Raw genomic sequence first — 25,966 nt, 5'->3', positions numbered from 1 at the left:
ATAGAGGCAGCATCCCCGACACTGGAGAAAATAATCCAGCGAAGAAAAACCAACTCCTGTGGATGCATGTGACTGTGCTGTGTTTTGTTTATATTTTATTTCCATGTTTTCTATGTATCCTGTTTCTAGCAACGAGTAGTTGCAAAAAATAACAACAAATACAATGCATTCCCCAACCATGGTTCTGACGTGAGGCGTGAGACCTTTTGGTGAGATATTCCGTTGTTGCGTTTATTGTGCATGATATTGTGAACTTGTTTCTTCGTTTAATCAACGTCAAATAGGCCGAACGGTACCAGGTGAAATGTGTCCCTTGTACGGACGAGGTCCAGTTTCTGTATCACTTTTCACACTGAAATGGGTTCAAAGGTGTATGTACACATTTGACTGAACGGAGCCCGCCATCTGTTTGATTATGATTCATAATTGTTTTGGTTGTACTTTATTTCATAGGTTTTGACCCTTCTACTCTGGTATTTCTCTACAGCCCACAGGGAAATAAGTGAGTGACTATACCCCCTCCACTCTGCAACATATCTATTCAATTCTTTTTCTAACTTCGTTCGGTGTTTCACTATGGGAATCGCCTTGGTGTGACCAACTATGGAAGCTCCAATGACACAACGTCTGTCAGAGACAGACAACAGGTCGAGCTGTGCTCATCCTACTACAGCCGACCGGCCCCTCTCAACTCATTCTCGCTTTCTTCCCGTGAGGAACGAAACGAAGCTCCCTCAGCTAATTTAGCCGAGCTAGCCTGGATACCCGCTTAACTGTTCATAGACGAACCGTAATAGGATAGCGTGGATAGCAAAGTTAGGCGTACACAGGGTTAGCGTGGGCTAAACCCCAGGTGCTGACACTATTAACCGACGGGCTAACGCGTCACGGCGCGCCTTGTACGGCTGTATAGTCACACCGTTATCTCCCTTTCCAGGCACCATGTCTTCGGCCGCGACCCCCGCCAAAGGGTCGGACCCGAAGGGGAAAAAGGCTGCATCCCGCCCGTGCCCCGCGTCATGCGGAGCGTCCATCTCGGCCGGGCCGGGACCCTCATCCCATGTGCATTGCATGCATGGGCGCTAAACACGCTCAAGCATCACTGGCTGACCCCCAGTCGTGTTCGCACTGTGCGTCGATGCCGGAAAAGATCCTGGAAAGAAGGCTAAGAGTGGCGGTGGCTACTAACCAGGACCCATGCCTGACAGTAGCCACCCCACAGAAAGCAACCATCGCCCATCAGCCTCCGGCTATTAAGAGCTGGGCCGACATAATGGAGGATGAGTCCCCATAACTGCCTCCCCTATTCGAGGACCTCCTGGAAGGTGAGGACGCAGAGGGCGATGCCAACTCTGACCTCCTCAACATGGACGAGATGGAGGATGAGGAGGATGATTCCACCTTTCCTGTCCAACAGTCTAGACCCCCCAGCGCATCAGATGCTGCTCCACCAGTGGACAGTAATCTGTATGAGGTCTGCAAACGGGCTGCAGCAAAGTTAGGCGTACAATGGCCAGCAGCCCAGGACGCTGAGGGGACAGAGAGAGATCTGTATGATGGCAAGAGGCTCCCACCAGCCCAGCCACCATCACAGCAACTCCTGCCGCCAATACCAGCTTGCATGAAGGAAATGAGCCGGTATTGGTCCAGCCCATTTAAGAGTAAACTTCCAACCAAGGGCTACTCTAAGCTGGGGATCCACGGTATGGGGGAACTGGGGCCCCCAGTAGTGGAGCTTTCGGTGGCTTTTCACCTCCACCCCGACCAACGCTCTCTCTCAGCCTCCTCCACCACTTCTCTGCCCGGCAAAGCGGAGCGTCTCACCGCCTCCATTTTCCAGAGAATGTATAGGTATGCGGCACAGTCAGTATGCCTTAATGCAACCACACTGCTGTCTGCATACCAGGCAGAGATCCTTGAGGAGATGGGTCGACAGCTGGACTCCGGGGTACCGAACCCGGCACTCTGGGATGAGATCTGTGTCGTCAATGACCTCATCCTACTCTCATCACGAGGCGCAGTACAAGGCTGCGGTCGGGTGATGGGGCTGGCAGTCTCAGGTGAGAGGGCCTTGTGGCTGAACCTCTCAGGCCTGAGCGACAGTCAGAAGGCAGAGGTGATGGACGCAGCGTATGACCCCGCCAAAGGTCTTTTTGGTCCGGCCCTGGAGAAGATGAGGGAGACCAGCACCCTCAGGAAACAGGAAGGTGAAGCCTTTGACCTCTTCCTCTTCCACGGAAACCCACCCCTCGCCCCCCTCAGGGTCCGAGAGCCGGCTTTGCTGCTGCGGCTGCAGCAGCGAGGGGGAGACAGTGGGGAGGCAGACCACAGAAGCAGGCGGCTGGTCAGCAGGCTACCCAGCAGCCTCGGCAGCAGCGGTGGGGCTGCCGTGGGGCAAACACTCTTTCGCTGCAGCGGCAGCAAGAGGCCGCCCCCAACACCCCAGGGGTGGGAAGAGAAAGCAGGCAACAGCTGCTGGCGGGCGAGCCGTGGCCGCTCCCCATACGCAGGGATCTTCTGTCCCAGGCGTACGGAGAGATCTACCACCCGCACCCGGACCGCCTGGCTCTCTGGGCTTGGCCCGTGAGAGGTGGAATTTGAGCGCTGCGGGTCTACCAGCGCAGGTCATTGACACCATTCAGGACGCGAGAGCCTCCTCCACTCTTTACAGTGGTAAGTGGCGGGTTTTTGAGGGGTGGTGTGACTTGAAGCACATCGTATATTTGGCTGCCATTTCAGCGTGCCACGTGGGCTTTGGAGATAAGCCAGCGGGGCAACATCCCTTAGTCTGTCGTTTTATGAAAGGTGCACAGCGAAAGCTCCCAGTTTCTAGACCCCTGGTTCCCCTGTGGGAGCTATCCTTAGTGCTGGACGCCCTTTCTCTCCACCCATTTGAGCCTATGGAGGTGGCAGAGATGAAGTTTGTTTCACTGAAGACGGCTTTGCTCTTAGCTTTCACGACAGCAAAGCGGGTGAGCGACCTACAGGCTTTATCCATACGGCCTTCCTGTTTACAGTTTGCACCAGGGCGCACCAAGGTCTGTTTGAGGCCCAACCCAGACTTCGTGCCTAAAGTGGTGGTGTCGGGTTACAGGTGTCCCACAGTGGAGCTGTTGGCATTTCACCCACCTCCTTTCTCCTCGGCGGAGGAGGAGAGGCTCAACACATTATGCCCGGTCAGGGCGCTTCATGTGTATCTGAGTAGGACAGCAGGTTTCAGGAAAGATGACCAGCTGTTTGTGTCCTGGGCCACTCCCCATGGAGGCAAGCCGTTGTCCCGCCAGAGGTTGTCCCACTGGATTGTGGAAGCTATATCTCTGGCTTATGGGTGTAAGGGTTTGCAGCCCCCCCCAGGGTTTGAGAGCTCATTCCACTAGGGGCATGGCCGCATCATGGGCCCTATTTAGGGGGATTTCAGTGCAGGACATTTGTGCAGCAGCGAGCTGGGCTACGCCGCACACTTTCGTCAGGTTTTACCGGCTGGATGTCTCAGGGCCATCTGTAGCACAGGCGGTGCTAGAGGCAAACAGACCAGGGTCTGCATAGCACTGCCGGGCTTTAAATTGTTTAGGGCTTCGGGAGACTTATGCAATCCGGGAGTGGTCTATATCTCCCATAGTGAAACACCGAACGAAGTTAGAAAAAGAACGTAGGGTTACTTAACGTAATCCCTGGTTCTTTGATAACAGAGTGAGGTGTTTCACCATCACGTCCCTCTTCGCATAGACACGGGAAGAAACCGGTCTAGAATGAGTTGAGAGGGGCCGGTCGGCTGTAGTAGGATGAGGGGGTGGGGCCCCAGCACTGTCTCTGACAGACATTGTGTCATTGGAGCTTCCATAGTTGGTCACGCCAAGGCGATTCCCATAGTGAAACACCTCACTCTGTTATCAAAGAACCAGGGATTACGTTAAGTAACCCTACGATTTATGCCTCCCATTTCACTTTTTGCTAAACTAACCTTGAAACAAATGTATATTAAACTAACATCAACTGCTGTCCATATGTTATTGGCTCATCTGAATCTTCCTGTTGAACCATTAATTTTTCAGTGGCATATCATCGTGGTCATAAATCAATCAGAGAGGCCTATGATGACTGCTTCATGCAAACGGATACGAGAGAGGTAAGGGAAGTCCACATTGCGAAACCAGCACTGCTTGATGGATGCCTCATTCTTGTGCAAGAATGCACGACTTGATACACATTCTGAAGCTTGTGTCACAATATAAGCGGGGGATGGTAAACCTACACCCTATTTTGTGTGCACTGACTTATGTAAAAAGCTATTTCTGATATTGGACCAGAATTGAGCAAGAGCACTTCAGCGCTAGCAGTTGCAAAACAGGCTCAGCATGCTTATTTTTGCCCTCGATGGTCTCATATTGCTGTTATAAGTGGACAGGATCCAGATGGATGAATAAATAAACAATCGTGATCTTTCACCTGTTTTGTTAATGCGCATAACCGAGTCTCACTCGAGGAGAGCTCTCGATTCGAGAGTCGAGTTGTTGTAGGAAATCTCCCTATTCTTGAAACCTCAACACTCCCTTCGCCCAGTCGTTAACACTCTGTTGTCTAACAGAACAAACTCTTGCCGGCACTCCTCTCTCCAACTCTCACTCACGTTAACACCATTCTCTTCCTGCATAGTCAGAGCGAGACTTCTTATTGAGCGAGACTCGGTTATAATAACACCATAACACCAAGTGAGACAGCTTCGGCGCTTTGCCTGCTCAACTGGTAGAGCATGTCATGATAACTACCATGCTAAGGGGTTTGTTTCCCCATATTCAAATGTTATATTATTTAAAGGTGACATAATACCACCAGGTGTGCGTGTGATTAGCCATTACAAGCCGTTTTGAAAATCGGCCTCTTCGGACATCGCAAGTGGGTGTGTCCGCCTAGATGTGTGCTGGATAGATCAGTCTACCAGCCTACCCAGTGGACTGTAGCAAACGTTGCTCATCTATCCGTCATACATGTAGGTGGACGCCCACTTGTGATTTCGGAAGATTTTCAAACCGCCTTGTAATGGCTAATCACACTTTTACACCTGGTGGTATGACATGTCCCCTTTCACATCATGGCTGCGGTGCATCCAGGTGACGTTCCAGAGAGTGGTGAACATCGTGGAGAGGAGGACCACCGTGTCCCGCCCGGAGGTGGACTACAGCCAGGACAGCTTCTCTCCTGACTGGTGCAAGGACCGATACACGGACGAGGACCAGGGCTTCATCAGCTTCCACAGGAAATCCCCCCCACCCCCACAGGAGGTACGGCCATCTTGACTTTACCGTTGTTAATATTGGAAAGCTCAAGAAGCAGTTCAAAACATTAAGAAGGTAACATATGATCCAGTGTTGTGCATGAACTAGTTCAAACAAACTAGTTCATTGAACAATTTTCAAAGTTCATTTTTCTATGAACTTTGAACTGAACTTAACATATTTTTAACTAAAGAACTTGATCTTGAACTAGGTCTGATTTTGTGACATTCTGAATTGATGCTTAGGTCCAGATGACATGTTTATTAAATAGAGTTACTGCCTTAGTTGTGATGAATGAAACAGGTGTACAAATAATATCCACAACATTTTGAGATTGTAGTGATGGGCAGCTGGTAATGGAGAGGATTCCTTTTAAAAGATAAGCACAGAATACTCACCCAGTTTTTCTTTGGTTTCTAAAAAAAACTGTTGAACTGAACATGAACTAGTTAAAAACTGAATTGGTGAACTATGAACGTGAATTTATTCATTTTCTTTTGTATGAACTGAACTTTGAACTACCGTAGTTCATGTGAAGTGTGAACTTCCACAAAACGATCATGGTCTGATATGATCATGGTCTTCAGTTTTATGCTGCTGTTATCAATGGGTTGCCATAGGGTCACATTCAAAGCAACGGTGCATAATACAACAACTTATCTTTTATACATACCGTTTTATGTTTGTTTGTGTGGATTTAGGCTAATGCTTACTATGGCGGTGAAACCAGAGATGACACTCAATTAAGGCGCCAGGTTGAGATAAGGTAATTGAAACTGATTATTTGTATTTGTTGTGTGTGTTGTAGCGTTCTTCTTTGAGTTCAAAATGTTTTTTCATAATTGTTGAATCTTTTAAATTGTGTTGTTTGCTCTGCTGTATATATGTGTATATATATATATATATATATATATATATATATATATAACGTTATTGGATGGCTTCCTGTTTTTACACTGTGAATGTAATATTCAAACCCACCACAAGGAGGTGGTAGAGGTCTGTATTTTACCGGGTCGAGTTTAACAATTATTTTGGTAGATATGAGCTGTGTTCTGAAAAGCTAAAACAACACAGCATCCTATTAACACATTCGGTAATGAGGAATGAGCACATTAGTATTACCCTCTATTGAAAAGCGATGAAACGCCGTTGCAGCACATTTATTCGAAACTCCCAAAACATCAGTATAATTGCTATGGTAAAACAAATGGCCCAGTCATGAGAGAGGGGCATGGGAAAGTATCATTCATTGTTCAACATTTCTAAAGTCTAAACTAAAGCAGTCCTGGGGTTTGGTCGGGGCGTTGCCCCCCACACAGGGCGGCTCAATTTGGGGTCTCTAACACACATACCTCTTAGATGGCCATCTTACCCCAGACAGTTTGAGGTGGCAATAGTTCATGGATCAAGAATCCATGCACCGCCCACCACCACCACCACACACTCTGCTACCAGGAGCCCAAACAGGACACAAAGGACTGCACTGTCTGGACCCTCTGGGCCAAAGAACACACACACACACACACACGCACACGCGCACACGCACGGAAACCAGTTGGATCGCTCTCACACAGAGAGAAACACACACACACACCTCAGCAGGATCTCCACCAAGCCTTTTTTGTGCTTTTAAATGACCTCTTCTATCACCGCATGTCTCCGTTTGACTCACTTAAATGGCAATCCCTTGAAAAAGGGTGAATAGCCCCCTCCGAAATGATTCTGGGTTTGAACCATAATGTCCACGTTCCGTGTCACCTCCATCCCTGCTTAAGGTTTGATATAGATTATGCAAGTGAATGTTTGTCGGGTTAATGCTGTTAGATGAGAATCCTCCTGGTAGTGAGATTTTGTTAAGGAACTACTTATACATCCTTGGATTTTTATTCTGCATTGGATGTGCAAAGAGAGAGAGTTTGGAGGAATGGCTTTATTAACATTATTGACCATTGTTAAAACGCCCTGATCCCTCACTTCCCCAATGCGTGGTAAGCACCGTGTTGAATGCGTGTTAAAGATGGCAAACAATGGCACCAATTAAACAATAAGCCAACCAGCCGGGTGCACTCTGAATATGTGCTACATTGTTGTCCAGACGGCCGCTTCTCAGAGAGCCGTTTATGCTCCCGAACTAAAGCTCCACAACAGCCCTGTGTCACGCCGAAGGTGGCAAATGCTCCCTCTGTCTGCCGGCGTCGCCGAGATTTACGTTCGGCCCAAATTGGTCCAACCTGACCTCTCCACGGCGCGTTTGAGAGCGGCACCGCCACGCTTCCAGGCCAGGCCCCTGGAATCAGGGTCCAGACGGCAGGGGTCAGCTCGGTTTTCCAATGGCAGTTCAGACTGTACATAGGGGCGACGCGGCCCAGCGGCGAAAGGCGGACGCATCGTCCTAGCGGGAAAGTGACCGTGAAAACTCTGCTCTCTCGACCGTAGTGTGCGCCCTTCCCCAAGCCAAGTCAATTAACCTACACACCTGGTTGTGTTGTAGTGCGTAGAGCAACTGCTACACACAAATGCACAAAGAAGTGATCGTAAGCATCTCGTTACTGAAAGTGTGTGTGTGTGTGTGTGTGTGTGTGTGTGTGTGTGTGTGTGTGTGTGTGTGTGTGTGTGTGTGTGTGTGTGTGTGTGTGTGTGTGTGTGTGTGTGTGTGTGTGTGTGGTTTTTTGTTATTGGGGGGTTCCAGACATTAAAGGAGAAACGGTAGATAATGAGTGCATGGGGGGGGGGGGGGGTGCTGGGCTTGCCATAAGTGCAACAAGGAGTTCCTCTTTGAACCATCAAAGCAACCCATTCGCCAGACAAACCTGTGTCCCGTGAAGTGTTTTCATAACCCAGTCCTCCGCAATTAATTATCCTCGCTACCGCCTGTATGGCCGCCGCTGATAGGAGCACACTGCGTATCTTTGGTTTCTTTCATAGTTTTGCTACAAAATAATATGACTGAGATAAGGGACTGACCAGATGTTTCCTTGGTAGACAGATGTTTTGGTTTTCTTGAGATTAAACTTCACAATTTAAAGCTTTCTGTACCGAGTAATAGGTATTCTACGGTTTTGATTGCTGAAGTTAAGGACTGGCTGCTTAAAGGGTCTCCTTACAATCAGACCACCCTTTAGTTGATCCCATATCGACGTGTCTGTTTTTGTTTCAGTTTTCCTTCGTCAATAGAGCTGCGGTGTTGGTTTTACAGGAGTGCTGCAGCAATGCAACAATGGCAATTAAGTTCCCCCTGCTAAATTCAGAGCAGCGCGCTGGCTACTTCAAACAGGCCATAAGTCATAAAAGGTTGAGGTCTTGTTAGGCCTGTTCTTTGTTTGTGGATGTGGCGCAGGTTCAGGAGAAGGTCAGCAGGACCAGGTGCTGCCAGTTCATTTATACCTCTAGTACTCTAAAGCTTGTTACTGGTAGCACAGGGTTTGAGCATTTTAATATTTAACCATTAGGAGGCCACAACCGAGGGCATAAGCACAAAGTTCAATGGAGCTGACGGGAAAATGATTTCATATGCAAGTGTTCTCGTTAAAAATGCTCAGTTATACTTTCATATTTGATCAATTTAGACTACTACTACTTCTTGAGTCTACAGTCCTTTGATCATTAGCTTAGAGTTATCAACAAACCATTATCAACCATTGTTTGAAATTTTTTTGATTTGAAATTTAAATTGCATTTTGGAATCCGCTCAGTTCATGGCTGAATTGTAAGTACCCCTCTGGTCTCTCTGTAGTTGTGTGCCCACACAACAGGCAATTAAATCAATACACGTTCTCTGATGGAGTGAACACGACTGTTAAACCTAACCCTAACCCGACTTTGATGTCTGATCAGTGGCATCGTAATTATTCGACGTATTGTCGCTCTCCTTTTAACGCTGTCCATAACCGTTAACGTGCCTGTAGCTGATGAGAGCGGTGTCCAGACTGAATGGTGTGATCATTCCTCTGTTTGATCCAGGAGCCGTGAAAGAACCTCTCCCGATCCCGGACGGAAGATCCGGGGGAGGCCGTCCGATCCGACGGGGCCACACCGGGGCAGGGCGTCCCGGGTCGTCCTGCCCCCCCTTCCACACGCCAACCGGGGGTACGTCCTTCTTTTGGGGGGTTACCACGTTATGATACACTATTTAAAGGAAGGAGTAGTGGGGATGGGTTGACCCATACTGTGGTACCCTAATGTCTGCAGCCTTACTGGAAGCATCCCTCATTAAGCTAGGACTGCTACTAATAATGTAGCCCCCTGTATTTGGTTCAAAGTGTGGATTCTCATGCTACCAACAGACACTGTTAGATCTTTTTAAAAGTTATCTAGCCTTCCATGCTTGAAATGGGATCTTATTCTTGGAAGACGCCCCTATAAGTCTGCCACTTTTTACATATTTTTGGTTCCACTTGAAAGCAGAATGACCCTTTTTAAATGAACCCATTATTCACTGTGCAATGTCTTTCTCTTCCTGCCTGAAATACACACACCATTCATAAAGTAGCACACAATTTAAAGCATTAATGTTCACTTAATGATATCAACAGTAAAGCACGAGTGAATTAAATAATACAAATAATAATATAAAAAGTTTGATAAATACCAGTTAGACCATGAGAACAGTTAAGCTTGCCATAGAAAGCTATACCTTATGGGCTGCACACACTGTATGTGGCTTAGGGCCTTAATATACCTTTACTGCTAAGGATGGCTATGAAAGGCTGAGAATCGTGATGTCGGTTGGGACCTCCCTAACAAATATATGCTACAACCCTAACCCTAAATGTAAATCATACCTAGGTCGTTGTTCCACTTCTCCTTGATTACACCATCCCGGGTATGTAATCCGACGCTCAGTGGAAGACGGGCCGTGCTCCCGTTCATGTCTTTCTGGTTTTCTCTCCAGCCAGGACAATGACGGTTACAAGAGACGGGACCCCCGTTATCCTCTCCGGGAGCGCTCGCCGGTGAGGAGGGACCCCCATGCGGCCCTGCCTGCTCCACACACAGGGTTCGAGGGCCGAGGCAGGAGCTTCTCCCCGGACCGGGAGAACTCCTACACCTACCAGCAGCTCCAGCAAAGAAGTAGGTCCTACCTGCTTGCATTGGAGAATTACATTTGATTTAATTAAAAAACGTTCAGCATCACTGTGTGCCAGCCCACTTATCTCAGAAAGTTAGCATGGTTTAATGCAGAGAATGACTTCCCCATAGGGATTAATAGAGTCTATCCGTACTGTTGTGTGCTATGGGGAATGACTGTGCTTGTGGTCTTGCAGGGAAAGAACAAGACGACGGTCACTACAGGACCTCTGGTAAGTTGTTTATACACGCACGCTCCCGTTCTCATCTCTCTACAGTCTACACAATGTGATCAAGGCACCGTAAGTTTTTGAAAAGGGCTTGTACATCAGAAGGCATCATTTTCTGTTGGTGCTCCAAGAGAATAGCTGTGGCAGTTTGAAAGGCAACCATAGGCGTTTTTACACTGCCAAATATGCTATCTTATGCACCCCTTTTTCGTGCATTTACACTGCCCGAGGTAAATTGCCTGCTTGAGCTAGCACCCCAATTTACCCTCCCGGACCGGACCCTACACACATTGGCGGTTTATTGGGTTTCATTCTAATGTAAATGCGACGGCTCCGCGGTTCCAGGGGGTGGGGGGGGGGCTTGGCTAGAGGTGTTGCTGCGTGTCTCCACAGAGACAACGCAGCGATATCATCATGAGCAGTTCTAACTGGAGAGAAAGTGGAATCCGCGAGCATGTGAGAGAAGGTGATGCAATCGCATTAAACAAAGACGTTGAAAGATGGTGCGATCTACGAGAGAGACGCAGAGGAACTGTCCTTACGAGGCTTTTGTCGGGATAAAAAACAAGTGGTAAACGTGGCAAAATAAAGAATATGTTGGCGTTTTGGCACTTGTAAATAGTCAATCGCGTTTGTAGCCTACACTCAGACCTCAGAACTCATTCTTGCATGCGGGTGTCTTCATTCATAAAAAAAATAAAAACATTCGGGAGTATGAAAATTATTCTAAAGAGGTCTAGACTCTGTGCGCAGCCCCGCCTTCTCCGGTGAACCAAGAAAGCCCGCGCCGTGACGAACATAGCATTTTACCGCCTCGGTTTTACATAGGAAACCTGAGATAAGACGGTGAAATCGCCGGGCGCGCCAAGCCGCGACCGAACCGCTTGGCAGTGTAAAAAGGCCTTTATGTCTCCCCATAATGACACCTTTTTCAAAATGATAACAAAAAAATGCTCCAAAAAGCATTATGTCGCTATAATAACTACGATTCCTAGGCTCCCAAAATAACAGAGGACATTGTGCTGTGACATTGCGTTTCAGGTGATGTAATGTACTCCACTAATCTGCACCAATGCAACAATGCAGTTGTATGTACCTCTGTGTTTTATGTACTACCATGTAGTAGTATACCCACAGATCTGGTGCCTACATTCGTACCTATGGGTCTCGGCATGAACCTTTTCCACCTCTTTGCACGCCTGTGTTCCGGGGAGACTGAAAGGCTTCATTCATGGATCCTCAGGCCTGTAGGAACGCTGCTTCTGCTGATGAAGCATCTGTTTTGGGAGGAGGTGTCGGGGGTGGGGGGGGCTGAGGTGTGCTTGCCCCCCCCCCCTTTTAAGATGTTAATAAACGCCACACCGAGGTTCAACACTGGGAGAAGGAGAAGCTCTGGTTTTTATTGAGGTGTGTCGCCTTCAGATCCACAGGTTGACCTCCTCGGTGACTAAGTCGTTTGTGCCCTGCCTTAACAGATGGGTTTGAAACCATGTGTGCAGGCCTGTAATTGTACCCATTTTTGTGGGGTTTTTGCAGCCTTTTCACGAGCCCTTCTGAACCAGTGACCTACGTAGAAACACATGGAGCGCCGATCGGTCAGTATGTCTTAGGTTAAAAGCAAGCTGATGTCGTGACGGCTTGCACTCTGAGGGTTACAGGTGGAGGCTTCTGAGCACCACGCTGAATAGTTTATGTCCTCCATCCCCTTGGAAGATGCAATAAAAAAGTGCTACAAAAGAGTTGTCCCTCCCCTCCACCTCCATCCATTCATCTGCAACACTAATTAGGGCCACACATCAAAGGCTGCTGAACATGGGACCCATCACCATACACACCATGCTCTAGTTAAAACATCCCTTTGATAGCGGACCACATACCAAAGAACTAACCAATTGGATACTCTGGAAATGATGAATAATGCACCATATTGTCCAGGTGACCATGAGGTATTAATACCAAATGGTTTGTATGACTAAGATAGTGACTTGGCTGCAGCAATGCAAATGTCATGATATTAATTTGTCATTATGTGGTCAGAATGTCTTATTTCTAGAATGTTCTGTAATATATCTGTAATATATATAGTAGAGGATGAGTACAGTTTCAAAACTTCTCCCCCACTGTTCTTAATGGCTGTTGGCAGCTGCCTTGGTATTGAAAAAACCAAGCAGATGGATGCAGATGGATGTTTGGAAATCTCTTGATAACTCTTCAGCAGTTTGTTGAGTGACAAGTAATTTTCCCCCTTCATGATGGTGATTTAATCTTTCTGAACGATGACATATTTACAATTGACTGCCAAATGTTTTTATATGCACCGTATATTGCCAAAATCAAGTTAACTTAACTATTAGTGGTTTTCATTCGGTTATCATTTGAATTAGACAGTATGACATATTGTAAACACACAGTACATACAATCGGAGCTAGTGAGAGAGCTAGCATGCAGAGTAGCAACCCAGCATGTCCAGGATTCTCCATAAGGACAGAATGTATGCGCAACGCAGTGTGAGTTAATGAGCAGCTGGCTGCAAATATCCTCGGTGTATGTGTAGGCTACTCCAGGTTGGAGTGGGTTTTTATCCATTGTTTAAATGCAAAGTAAAGGATATTTTTTTCCTGGGAAAAGGGCATTTTCCTGGAAAAAGGGCATTTTCCTAGAACGTCGAAAGTTTGTGTGTGTGTTTTTATCTGATAGACATTTAACAGTAAACAGTTTGACTATCAATAATTACCTTTTAATGAGGAAAAAAGGGCCTGATTTTAGTGTACGATGCAGCATCTCCACTTATGTCGGATGTGGGAGTCTTTTGGATTTGCATATTTTCAATGTGTTTGTATTTTTCTCTGCCGAGTATCCCCTCTGGGATATCAGTATCCCCATTTGAGAACCACTGGTTAAGACCACGACTTGGCAGCAGGCACCGGTCTCTAGCTGTCCAACAGCCTGTAGCGTTTTGCCTTCCTTCTGGCCCTGCTGCGCCAAAACCAAGTGATTGACAGCTATGGCTCACGCACAAACTCGATTACTGCCGCCTATAATGTTTTCATTATGGCCCGAAATGAAACAATGCCGGTCGGGAACATTTGTCAACATTTCTCCGACGTCCATTTGCTCCGAATTACCTCTCCATTCCTGTTGAGCCATTTTGTTTTTCTTCGTGTCTGTGTGTCGCTTGTGTTTCCTCAGAAAGGTCCAGAGCCTCATCGAGACACACTTCCAACGGGCCCGACGACGCGACATCACACAGCCCAGGGGTGACCCAGGTGGGTAGGGCGGGGGGGGCGTGGACCGGCACACGATGACACGAGCTACTCGGAGGTCGCGAACATGAAACCGGCAGCCATTTTGGTTTAACTGTCCGGAAAACTTCCCGGCCGCGCGAGTCGTCCGGTGCTGAATAGCACGGCGGGCCTTTAAATCAGTCGCCCGGAACGCCATTAAAACTCCCCCCGAAAACACTTCTTGCTCGGTGTGGTGAATACAATTAGCTACAGATGATTGTGTTCTATGTATTGGATTTTACTGCCCACCGCAGGACGTTCAGGTGAATTCACAGCAACCGCCCGGCCGTGGTGGTAGTGGGTGATGGTCACATTGGAACGGGGGTTTACTGGGCGTGACGACCAGCGTTTCAGCGGAAGCGAAGGAGAATGGGAGTCACAGGAGAAGCTGGGACACAAGCGGTCCATGAAACTAGAAGCGCTCATTGGACTGAAATAACATACATCAACACCGTTCTGCAGTTTAGTTTTAAGCAGGCACCCACTTTGAATGCGTAATGTGCAGAGATGAAAGCAATTTCAATGGGCTTTAAAACTTGGGAAGTAATTAAACTTTACACCAATTATAAATCCTGCTGATTAGCTGCAACTCGTGTGACCCGAGTGTTCACTGGCCTCCGGGAAAACCTTTTGATCAGGGGGTCAGCACCGCGGAGAAAAAACCCCTCAACGCGCTGCTGTGCCACACAACCCACCGCACGGCAAACACAGGAAACTAAACTAAACTCAAGTCCTCACAGGGCAACGGCACGGCTCCCTCACAACAGTCGCCCTGCACTTTGAAATCTGAACCAGTTTTCTAAACCCTGTGACCTGAGCTCTAACCCTCGACCTTTGACCTCGACAGGAGAGCGTCCCCACGTCCGCGGTGGGTCCGCCGGAGGTTCCTCCGTCCGCCGGCCCTGAGCCGAGCCCCGCCCCCACGGAGGATCTGAAAGCGTGGCGGGCGAAGGCCATCGCTAGGAAGGCTCTGGAGATCGAAGAGGTAAGGGCGTTCGCTTGGTAGAAGGCCTTTCTGAACAGAGTTAGTGGCTTCTTCAAGCACAAAGGGGATAATCAGGTTTCATTATGTTCAACCTTTTACTTATGCGTCTCGACGGTTGCCTGAACATGGTGCTACCGGTCTGTACCTCTTAAGAGCTGTGCGAGGAATCGTTTTGCTGCTATTATTATTATCATTACTTCCATACAACGTTCCTGTATTCAATTGAATGTGTCAGTACTACAGACTAAAGTAGTCGTTAGTATAATGATTCCAAATACTTTCCTGACCCGACCGTTGAGACGTTATGGTATACAAATCAGCAACACATGACGTGACGCTAAATCCGCCAGTAGCAGAGTTTATCCTCAACAACCCCTGCCCTTCACAAACCAATGAAACGCATTCGTCGTTGGCAGGCTGCTCCCTCATGCAAACTCCTAATTTGGGCGGTGGAATCGTTGCCGTGGAGAGGGCGGATGAGTCGGCAGAAGGCTCTTAATTAACCACAGGTTGCGATGGCCCTCGCGGCGCGGCGGTGCTATTATACTGTGTGACGACCCCCACCGCTCCAGCGCGGCCCGCTACACTGCCACTTATCTCTTCCCGTTAAAAGCAGTGCAGAATGGGCCCCGCGGGTCCCGGGAGGGGCCCACCCACCGAGGGCCTGCGTCTCCTGGCACCGGCGTGCGATACGCTCAGTCTGCCGTTCCCCCGCCAGAATACAGTTGTGGTGTGGCGGCGTGGGCCCTTACTGTAACATCTGCCCCCTAGGCTTGGCTACACACACACACGCATGCACTCATGCGTGCACGCATGCGCACACACGTGCGCAAGCAACCACACGCACGCACGCACACACAACCACACACACACACTATCACATCCCTGGAAGGCTGATTTGTGTCGAGAGGGGTTTAGTGGCTTATTGCTAGGGTGAGAGATGGACAGATGCCTGTACCACATGTCCACTGTCGGATGCATTTCATTCTCAAACCTTCTTTTTTCAACACAACCTCAAAAACACAGCATTGACCCAAAGCAACCCTTGTATCCACGGGGGGGCTATTGGAGGGCGATGTGAAAATCAGGATATATACGTCTGGGAATGTATACGTATTGAAGGCTGCAATCACACTGAGCGGCGAGTTCTACCGAGAGGCCTGATTCGTACCAGCGGAGAGAAGGATGGTTCAGGTTGGCCGGCAGAGGGGAACTCGATACGTGAACCAGGCGAATCAGGCCGGAGGAAGTGAACGTACGCAGAAAGAGAAGCACACCAAAATACAAACGCAAGCTGATTACATTGTTGCAGAGGCTGTGGCTGTCCAAGCCCTGGCTAAGTGCCTGGTAGTGATTTCCAGAGTCCATTCATTATTTCAATCAGCGCAAATGAAACAGATCCATTTTAGCTATTAGCCCGCTCTCCGTCGAGAGGTCCGGTTTGCAGCTTGAGTGATTAAAATGGCTCTTTTAATATCCCCTAATGTGTACCAGCCGTCCACTCATTACCCCACTTCCCTTGTTAGGCCGGACCCCTGCCTGCATAGCCACTCATTTGACTCATTCTGTGTGTGTGTGTGTGTGTGTGTGTGTGTGTGTGTGTGTGTGTGTGTGTGTGTGTGTGTGTGTGTGTGTGTGTGTGTGTGTGTGTGTGTGTGTGTAAAAAATCTTTATCGGGACCCTCCCCTCCAGGCTCCACTCTATATCCCAGCTCACAAACACACGTCTCTTGTCTGTACCCCACGTTATTTAGTAAGTCCACAAACATCCGATCTGGGTGGTTGCCCACTGGCGGACCCCCAGTGTTGTGCTGTATCTCTGGGGCTTCAGGCCCCTGTGTGTGGCCCCCCTCTATCAGCCCCGGGATCAGCCTATGGATCAGCAGTCACATGGGGCGAAGCCTTCCCACAGCCTTTCCTCTGCACATGCACACGCGCACACACAACCACTGCAATGGCAAATTACAATATACGTAGTCTAATTAGCGTGTAGTGGGCGTTTAAATTCAACACACACACACACACACACAGAGGAACGACCTGGTCCTAATGCATTCTTCCTGTTTTTGTTTTTCTTCTTTTACATTTTACGGACATGGGAGTGGTATTCACCAAACACTAGTGAACATCGTTGTTCGGCCCCTCTCCCCTGCTGGCTTCAAAGAATAAATAAACGGTTTACGGGCATATGTGAGGTGAAAATGTAATCAATTTCCGTGCCAACGGTGGATTGAGAAAGGCTACAGAGAGATTTTGTTTTGAAAGATGGCAAACATAATCAGCGCTACGTGCCTGTGTGTGTCTGTCTGTCTGTCTGCCTGCCTGCCTGCCTGCCTGCTTGCCTGTCTGTCTGTCTGCCTATGTTTTTCGCGTGTGCGCAGTGGTATACACACCGCGTACTTGAGTCTCGATTAACCCCCTCGGTTACAGACTTCCCTTGTGCCACACTCATCCTCGGTCCAACCAAAACAATCCAACTCCCACGCGACGCAGCTGGGAAAGTCACACGTTTTTTCCCCCCACAAGACACACCTCGTAGCTTGGGCTCATGCCGGGAAATAGGGTCCCACGCGAGGCGCTCGCTGTCGCTGGAACGAGCCCGACCCCGGGCTCGCTCGGCCGCCGCCACCGCCGCAACGCTGTCATTATGTGTGAGGCCATGGACGCGCTCGGCAGCATCTCCAGACGTTGGAGGAGCCGGCGCAGCCCAAACATCTGCCACTGTCGGGGGGGTTATTTGCGTCCTCCCGGGGTCACGTCCCTCTCGGCCCCGCCCCCCCCCCCTGAGCGTGAGATCGCCGTGCGTTGCTTTGCTTTTGTTTTGTTTCTCCCATGTCCCGCCTTCTCCCGGTCTCGGGGAGAAACAGCAGGGCGATCCCGGTCACTTTTGGTTTTGGTTTTGTTCTCGTTGACCCGTGTGGATAGGCTTTGCAGGTTTTCGTAAAGGCCAATGTTGGGTGTGTTTTTCTTTGTTTTCTTGTGGCTCAATGATTTGCTTCAGTTTTGGTTGGCTGCTTGTCGGTCAAATCAATCACAACGTCAATTCAGGCTTTTATCCTGCAATTTCCATTTGAAATGTGATTCAAATTCGAGGCAAAGGCAAACGTTTCACCAGCAATGCTGGATGCCTCAGAGTAGTTCAGAGGAGGCCGAGTATTGCATCCTCACTCACTTTAGCAGGTTTCACGGTTATTCCCGTTTCGTTTTGAATTTCACCCCAGGAGCCGTGACATTGGATACATAAATGCGTCTCTTTGTCTGTCTCGACCGGCGCACTTCTGTCTCCTCCTGACTGACGCGCTGCGGAATGTCAGGGTGATTCAGGGATGTGGGAGGGAACAGATAGGGGTGTGTGTGTGTGTGTGTGTGTGTGTGTGTGCGTGTGCGTGTGCGTGCGCCAGACGGAACAACATGCTGGAGCTGGTTCATCTCAGGTGCCATCAGGGGTGGGCGAGGGAGTCGGAGGAGAGAGGGGAAGTGAGTTAGGGGGGAGGAAGGGGGAGAGAAGGTCTAGGATGGGAATTCAAGAGAGCTTCAGACTCCCAAGGGTCTCGCTCTTTCGCTTACTCTGACATTTAATTGGCAGGTAGAGCAGTGAAATGTAGACCAACTCATTGCTCTCTTTGGGAGAGCATGGCAGACTGTATTGTGTTGTAATTCAGAGTCTCATCTACCTGTGTCTAGTCCTGGAATCTGCACAGCTGTAGACAGAGTGGCAGCGGGTACGACCGGTATTACGGTTTGCACTATAGTTCATTTAATTAACATTATCGGGATTTGGTTTTTCGCCACTTGATTTTCATCAACGGTGTCTTACAGTTATTTTGTGGTAGAGACATACCAGTGAACTGGTAGGTGATGGGCGTCGTGCTCAAGATGATGCCTCACCTACACAAACTGGGGTTTGAACAATCCCCTTTCAATTGGGAGTCAAACTTTGAGTCTTCCCGGCAGTGAGACAAACCACAGCGTATCAACGACTGTGCTTTGAATATAACACCCTGTCATACCCTCATCCTCTATTTTCCGGCGTAAGCAAACCCAGAGGCCGTCAATGGACTTGAAACCACCGCACGTAATGAGGAGTTAGGCCCTGGGTCCGGAGGTCGATGCCCACAGGGCACCGCCTCCACCCATGTAGTCATCAACTTTACCGTCCCCCTGACAGGAACGAGGCCGGGCCGCGGTTAACCTCAGCTCCCTGTGTGAGCCTGGCCCCCGCTCGCTGCAGACCAGTCATCTGGCTGCTGCTGGTCCCTCAGTACTCAAGGTCAGACGGATCCAGAGCCCCATGGGGCTTTTGTTTGTGTGTTTCTTTCTGCTTTTGAGACGGTGTTAGGTGGATGATTCGTTCCCTTTTGTGACACGTTGGGAGGGTTTTTGTGCGACTAGGTCGGTTTAGTTCACAATGATTCAGCGCTGGTGCTTTAATATATAGAAATAAATGACATGCAAGGATTTGTGTAGATTATATTTAGGTTTGCTTGTGTTGTAGTCCCACCAAAGAAGGGTCACCTGGTTATTTATTGTGGGAATACTATCGCTTACGTCATTTAGGTCATAAAGTTATATGGTTAGCTTTGACATGACATATTTACAATTTGTTTCTTGGTTGACAAAAAAGGATTTCTTTCCTCCTTTAAGCAATTATTCAGTGGTCGACACTAGCCTATTACTATATATTATATAAATGATCATGCACGTTTATCCCAAGCAATTTACAGTAAACTGCCACTTACTGTAAACATAGTTTTTTTTTTCCGATGCCTGCATCATTGAGCAGGTAGGGGTTAAGAACCCGATACACTCAAAACCAAACCGCTATTGACGCAGTCATACCAAGTGATTGTTAGCATCTCGTGTGTCATAGTGACTCGCGTGGCTATATTATAGTCTTCACAGTGTTGAACAGCACTTCAAACCGATTTTGTACTTACGCTGATATACTTCATTTGTGTCAGGTTCATCGGGGGCCTTTAGGCGTTTGCGCTCAGACGTGCGCCGTGGTCATTGGGGGTTGCAACCCAGAACCTTTCGGGCTGCGAGTCAAACACCCTCTCTCCCCCCTGCCGCATAATGGCTTCAAGTCCGTCCTCGGCCACGGTACAGATGACCTCTGCGGCACCCCACCCTCGCAGACGGCGCCTTGTTCTCCGAGGCCTTCTCTGATTGGCCGATGTGAAAGCCAGGCCTGACCATAGCCTCTAGCGAGCATCAAAAATGCAGGGCTGCAGCGTAGCCCCTCCCCCTGTTGCTCCCTGCAGGTGATAAAGGTTTAGTGGTCTGGCACCTGGGCCCATAATAAAGAGGTTAACGGTCGCTTTGTTCCAGCAGTAAAAAAATGGAGAAAAAGGCGAGGGAGAGCGAGACCCCGGAGCGCCGAGCGCACAGCGGCAAACACACCACTCTGACACCTCCTCGGCCTCGCTTTCGCCGCCGTGTACCGGCCCGCAAGCGCGGACACGCTAACGCAAACAGACGCGCACGCTCACACCTTTACACTGCGCACACAAGCACACGCGCAAACACGCACTCGCGCGCACACACACGCGCATACGCATTCAAACACCTGTTTGGTGGAAACCCCCCCCCCCCCCCCCCCCCCCCCCCTCCCTCCGTGGCCGGAATGGGTTCGTTAAGTTCACAGAGGAGGCGTTTGGAATGGAGAGCGTGCATCTGGAGAGGTGTGTTCACAGCTTGTGGAACGCATCGTTCCCATGTTCACACACACACACGCACACACACACACGCACATGCACACACACGCACACGCACACGCACAAACACATGCGCACACACTCACAATCACACTCACACTCACACAGGGTGCTCTACAATCTGGGTCTGAAAAGGGGCTTGTGTGTGTTTTTACAGATTGTCAGTCACATGTTTATATGGTGTAACAGTCACAGGTGGTATATTCTGGTTATCTGGTGAGCCTAAATCAGACCTGGCACTGTTAATGTTGTTTGATTCACAGAAAGATGAGTATATATATATATATATATATATATATATATACTGTTTATACATTTGGATTTATTCATGCATTATCACGGTATTATTATTACGACTACTTCATCAGTTCTACGTAAGTGATGTGTTTTCTCTGCGTGCCCGGCCCACAGCTCTACACGCAGGACTGCCAGACGTTCGGCACGGTGGTGAAGCTGCTGGTGGAGAAGAGGCCCAGCCTGGAGGAGCCGCTGCAGGGCCCACTGAGGGCCAACCTGCTGGAGCTCAAGCAGCGCTGCCTGGACGACCTCAAGCACTACATCAGGGAGCTGGACCAGCCCAGCAGCAGCAGGGCTGTGGGGTCGCCCCCACCACCACAGGCCCCCGCCTGAGGACCGCCGTGTACTCGGACAAACATGCACACTGTTGTGCGCGCGTGTGTGTCAGGTGAGGAGTACGGTGGCGTCGGTGTGGAGGGACTACAGACTGACCTTTGGTACCATTTCACATCGTTATGTACAGTTGTTCATAAATAGTGTTTGGATTTTTTCGGGTTGTTGAAGGAAAGAGATAGTTGGCGTTCATTTCTCAACTTGTATAGCTTTGTACAAAATAAGCCGCACACAAAGAAATTATGTTCAATGCCTTTGTATTAGTCGAAGCAAACCAAACTTTTATTTTTGTATTTTTATGCCAATGGATATTCCAATTTGTATGTTATTCGATTGTTTAGATTTAAGGAATGTTGAAGTCACACTCTTCTTCTGGCCAGTATAAGACGTAGCATACACATGAAGTATTCCTGCTTTTCTGCCGTGGTTATTGTTGCCATTGCCTAGTTTAAATTTGTATATTATGACTGAACAGGCCAGATTTTAAGATATAGCTCAACTTTGTTAAAACAATTGATGTTATTGATATCAATAATAAAGAAGTGAACCATATTACATTTATTAGTGTTTTCTTTCATCTTTCAGACATTTGATTGATGGGAAACCGTGGTTGAAGTCATGATATATATAGTTTTATTACAATTATTAATCTTCGCCTTATATTCCAGTTTGTACATTTGTACAGATTACATTGATTTGTTTACAATACAAATGACCCTTAAATAGACCCCACAGCCTGGCCCTAATATTACATACAAAGGTTTTCTGGGGAAAAGATGCACAAGCCTTTACAGAAGCAACACATTAGGAGCATGGGTCATATTTATTTATGGATTGAACACTGTGATGTAAAAATAGCACTTGGCCAGCTGTTTCATCATTTTGCCTTTCGACTACAAAACAGGTCTTCAAACATGGGGGGGAGGGGTATAAAAAATAGCCATTTTGTTTATGAACTCTACAATATTTACATTCATATCTGTAATGTTAAATAACCATCTCGACTGACCTCTAAGTTATGCCTCATAAATATGCATGGCTCTGAATTACTTTAACTCGGATGACTAGTTTTTGTAATGCTTCAAAAGAAAAACGTGCTTGAAAGTAACGTGGATTGTTCACCTTTTGCTTTTTATACAACGGATCAATAATGTGAGTGCTGTACATTAACGTGGCGGTAACTGAGTCAAACAAGTAATCAGGCAGTTTTAGGCAAAATTCATCAGTGGCAACGATAGATGGTGAAAAGTGGCAGAGAACTCCCTCAACGGAGAAGCACTAGAAGAACTCCTAACAACGACGAGTCTATGAAATGATGCAGTTCTTGCCCTTGTGTCCCTTCCTTCTGGATTTAGTCCGTGGTTTTAGTCCGTAGGGCGGGGAGGGCATGCTGGCCACCGGGCTGGGCAGGTCGTCGGTGTAATAATGTCTTAGGGGCCGGGGCTGGGGGATGGGTTGACCCAGGAAGAAGCCCTCTTCCTCGGAATCAGAGGAGGAAGAGGAGCAGGTGGAGCACCAGTCGTCGTCCTCCCCGCACATGCCCAAGAACCTCTCCATCGCCGGGCCCTTTGCCAGGCCGTAGTCCGACCTGGCCAGGGGAGTGGGGCGTCCGTTGGGGGGCAGGCCGTACAGATCCTGGCTGCCCCTTTGTGCGGGGGGGGCACGGCCTTTGTGGTCCTCTCTGTAGTACACCAGGGCCCTCTCCTTGGGCACCAGGTTGAGCGCGTTGTCGGAGCGGGACTTCCGGCTACGGCGTCTCCTGTGGTGGTGGTGGTGGTGGTGGTGGCGGCCGCCGGATTCGGCGTCCTGCTCCTGCCCGTCAAAGTTGTACACCCTCCGTCGGGTCCGTTCGCTCATCGGGGGCTGGCGGACGGGCAGGTTGCCGTAGGGGCCGTTGTCCACCACGTCGTCGGAGAACTTGACTTGATGCTGCCTCGTCTGGGAGCGCGCTCTCCTGAGGGCGGGCAGGTGGGGGAGCTGGGCCCGTTCCTCTGGTAGAGGGACCTCCACCTCTTCTTCTTCTTCTTCTTCCTCCGCCGGGCTGTGGTCCTCTGCCTCATCCGGCTCGGACACGAGGCTCTTCAGGGAGGTGTTGCTCCTGTGGAGCATGGAGGAATTGAGGGTCCCCATGTTGCTGGTCTTGTCGCAGTCTTCCGTCTCCAGCTCTGTGAAGGAATACACCAAGGGGCCGTCCTTGCCGTCGCAATCCACCGAGGCCCCTGAGAGAAAGGGAAGGGAGGGAAGACGAGAATTAATTCATTGTATGGATTTTGTTTGAAAGGTATCGATTGTTGTTGATCCCAATGTTATTATTTCAAAAACAGTGACTTCTGCTCACCGGTGATGTTAGAGAGAGCCAGTGAGTCCATGGAGTCCCTCACACTCTGATCCGTCTTCTTCAGCTCATCGGTGATACACTCCAGGGAGTCGTCATACCACTGCTGCTCCTCCTCCTGGTAGCCCCCTCCGGCTCCATGATCCAGGTCCAGCTCCTGGATCTTCCGGCTACTGGCCGGGCCCGGGTGGCTCCCATAGGCCGAGTCCCCTAGCCCATCCTGGGACTGGGCCCAGTACATGTCCGGCTGGTACTTCTTACTGGCTAGACTCTGACTTCCCCTTCCTCCTCCACCAACACCACCAACACCTCCACCGCCGCCGCCGCTTCCCCCCGCCTGAGAGGACCCCTGCTTGGCCTTGACGTCGGCCTCGCTCATCCACACGTCGGGGTCGGGCCGGGCCTCGGGGTCCGCCTGCTGGAAGACCCCCTGCTCGCCGAACTTGAGCAGCAGCTGGGTCATGTAGTCCTCGTGCTCGGCCCACTCCTCCTCGCGGTCCTCGGGGCCCTCGGCGTCCTCGCCGCGGCCCCGCCAGAAGGGCTCGTCCGAGAGGCTCACGCGGGCCAGCTTGGTCAGGGCGTCGTCGGCGGCGCCGCCGCTCAGGCCCGGGCACTTGTTGTAGTCGACGGAGGGGGAGAAGAGCAGCGACTGGCGGCACTGGTCGGCCGAGCGGCTGCTCTTGCCCATGCGCACGCTGCGGCGGGACTCCCGGGAGCGGGCCGACTGGAAGGCGGAGTCGGAGGAGTCGGAGGCCTGGACGTCCTCGCCCAGGCTGCAGGCCTTGGAGCAGTAGATCCGGCCCTGGCGCGGCAGGAAGGGGCAGCCCAGCAGGGAGCTCTTGCACTGGGCGCAGCTGAAGCAGGACTCGGTGGCGTGCCAGTGGAGCCCGTCGTATGTCATCTGAGCGTGATCCACACCTGGGATAATTAAAAGGCTTGTTAGGAGGGTTTTTTGGCAAACGTCCATAACCGTTATGTCTTTATGGGTCCTTAGGGCTGTATTTTTCACGATTTTTTTAATGGTTTTTGTAATGGTTAAAATGTATGTTTGTTTTGGGAAATAATGCACGAAGGGCACATCTGGCACCTGTCTGAAACATTAGGTTTTTTTTTATGAATTCGGATCTATGAGCTCATGAGCATATGTACCGGGGTAGGAGAACCTACAGCAGGAGAACCTAACTTAAAAATAATAATTTGTTTGGTTAATATTTCCAAACCTTAAAACCTTAAAAATTGGACTTCACTCTTAACAGCACATTTCTCCACGCCCCAGGGGTTATTTCCGCCCCCTACCGAGCGTCATTGGCGCCGCCTTACCGATGTGCTCTCCACACGCCTCGCAGTACTCGGCGTAGAGCGACTCGAAGCACCCGCAGCAGTACGGCCCGCCGTCCTTCATGATGTAGCGCTGGCCGCCCAGGATCGTCTCGCATTCGAAGCACGCAAAGTGCTTCATGTGCCAGTGGCGCCCCTCCGCCTCGGTGCACTCGTCAGCGAAAATGATCTGGAGGAGGGACACAAACGCACAGCGGGTGAGATGAAGAAGAAGAGCCTCTCCTCAGCGCTTGGGAGGCAGGACGGTCTACTGGGGGCAGCAGGACGGTCCATTTGGGTACTAGGGTGTCTGACTCCCAGCTGAAAGGTTTCGGCATTCAAACCTTATGTCCAATATCCAGTACCACTAGTGTACCTGTGGGCATCCTTGGGCAAGATGCAAACCCCAATCGGTTTATTAATCGCCTGTATTTTCTTTAAAATGCTCACGTCTCAGCGAGATTGTGAGGCACATTTGGGTCTTCCAAAATACAGTTGATGAATAAGTTGATAGGGTTTCCTTTCACAAAAGGAAGTGAAACAAGCTCTTACAATCGTCCTTTGCTCAGAGCTATACCACGGTGTCCCTCAGCCTTCTCCTCCTCCCCCCTTGGCGCTCACCTCATCGCAGGCAGAGCAGCGGGGCTTGAGCAGCTCGGCGTGGTGCCTCCCGCAGTGGACCTTGCCGTCCTGGTAGAAGTAGATGAGGTCCACCAGCAGCTCGCTGCACGTGGCGCAGGAGAAGCAGGCCGGGTGCCAGCACGGAGCTGGGCCGGGCCCCGCCCTCGACACGGACACCGCCATCTCTCCGCCGTTCACCTTCTCGCCGCACTGTAATATAAATATATACATTAACATACAAACAAACATGTCGAGGGCTGTGATTCATTACCGACACATTGATTTACAAACAACGCCGCCGTCACAACGCAAGGAGACGGAGTTTGATGGATGTTGGCATGGCGTGAGGAGGCCTGGGTTTGTGTTTGTAACACCATCTGGTTACACAACGACCATGGATATGTACATTAAGGCTCATGCTATGCCCTTCTGCTAATGCAAGGCACCGCCTGCGCAGCCTGCAGGAACTGGGATCATATGGCCACACAGTCTTTACACACCTTG

The 25,966-nt window shown here is 49.6% G+C and overlaps 2 protein-coding genes across 2 annotated transcripts in view; one reads left to right on the top strand and one right to left on the bottom strand.

Moving 5' to 3' along the window:
- The first annotated feature begins 53 nt into the window (after nt 1-53).
- On the top strand, nt 54-21,697 carry LOC311357233 (uncharacterized protein). Its single transcript, XM_084477144.1, has 11 exons — nt 54-209; nt 454-502; nt 4,053-4,126; nt 5,109-5,279; nt 5,975-6,039; nt 9,237-9,362; nt 10,168-10,346; nt 10,541-10,576; nt 13,764-13,840; nt 14,706-14,843; nt 20,971-21,697. Coding segments are annotated over exons 2-11 (1,086 nt in total). The 5' UTR covers nt 54-209; nt 454-501; the 3' UTR covers nt 21,190-21,697.
- Nucleotides 21,698-22,494: 797 nt separating this feature from the next.
- The window catches only part of prickle1a (prickle homolog 1a), a gene marked incomplete at its 3' end in the record, with an annotated part of 28,686 nt that continues 25,214 nt past the window's right edge, over nt 22,495-25,966 (bottom strand). The window contains exons 5-8 of the mRNA XM_084477325.1: nt 25,463-25,672; nt 24,845-25,031; nt 23,528-24,442; nt 22,495-23,408 (exon numbers count right to left, since the gene is read on the bottom strand). Of these exons, the coding sequence (XP_084333451.1) occupies nt 22,495-23,408; nt 23,528-24,442; nt 24,845-25,031; nt 25,463-25,672 (2,226 nt within the window). The remainder of the gene's footprint in view (nt 23,409-23,527; nt 24,443-24,844; nt 25,032-25,462; nt 25,673-25,966) is intronic.

This window comes from Micromesistius poutassou (genome assembly GCF_964030765.1).
Source record: "Micromesistius poutassou genome assembly, chromosome: 13".
NCBI lineage: Eukaryota > Metazoa > Chordata > Actinopteri > Gadiformes > Gadidae > Micromesistius > Micromesistius poutassou.
Note: the sequence above shows the minus strand (reverse complement) of the source record. Positions and strands in the feature narration are given on the sequence as shown.

Excerpts from the sequence above, each read along its gene's own strand:
- LOC311357233 (XM_084477144.1), top strand. Across the intron at positions 6,040-9,236 it reads AGGCGCCAGGTTGAGATAAG|GAGCCGTGAAAGAACCTCTC; the intron begins GTAATTGAAACT and ends TGTTTGATCCAG. Across the intron at positions 13,841-14,705 it reads ACAGCCCAGGGGTGACCCAG|GAGAGCGTCCCCACGTCCGC; the intron begins GTGGGTAGGGCG and ends TGACCTCGACAG.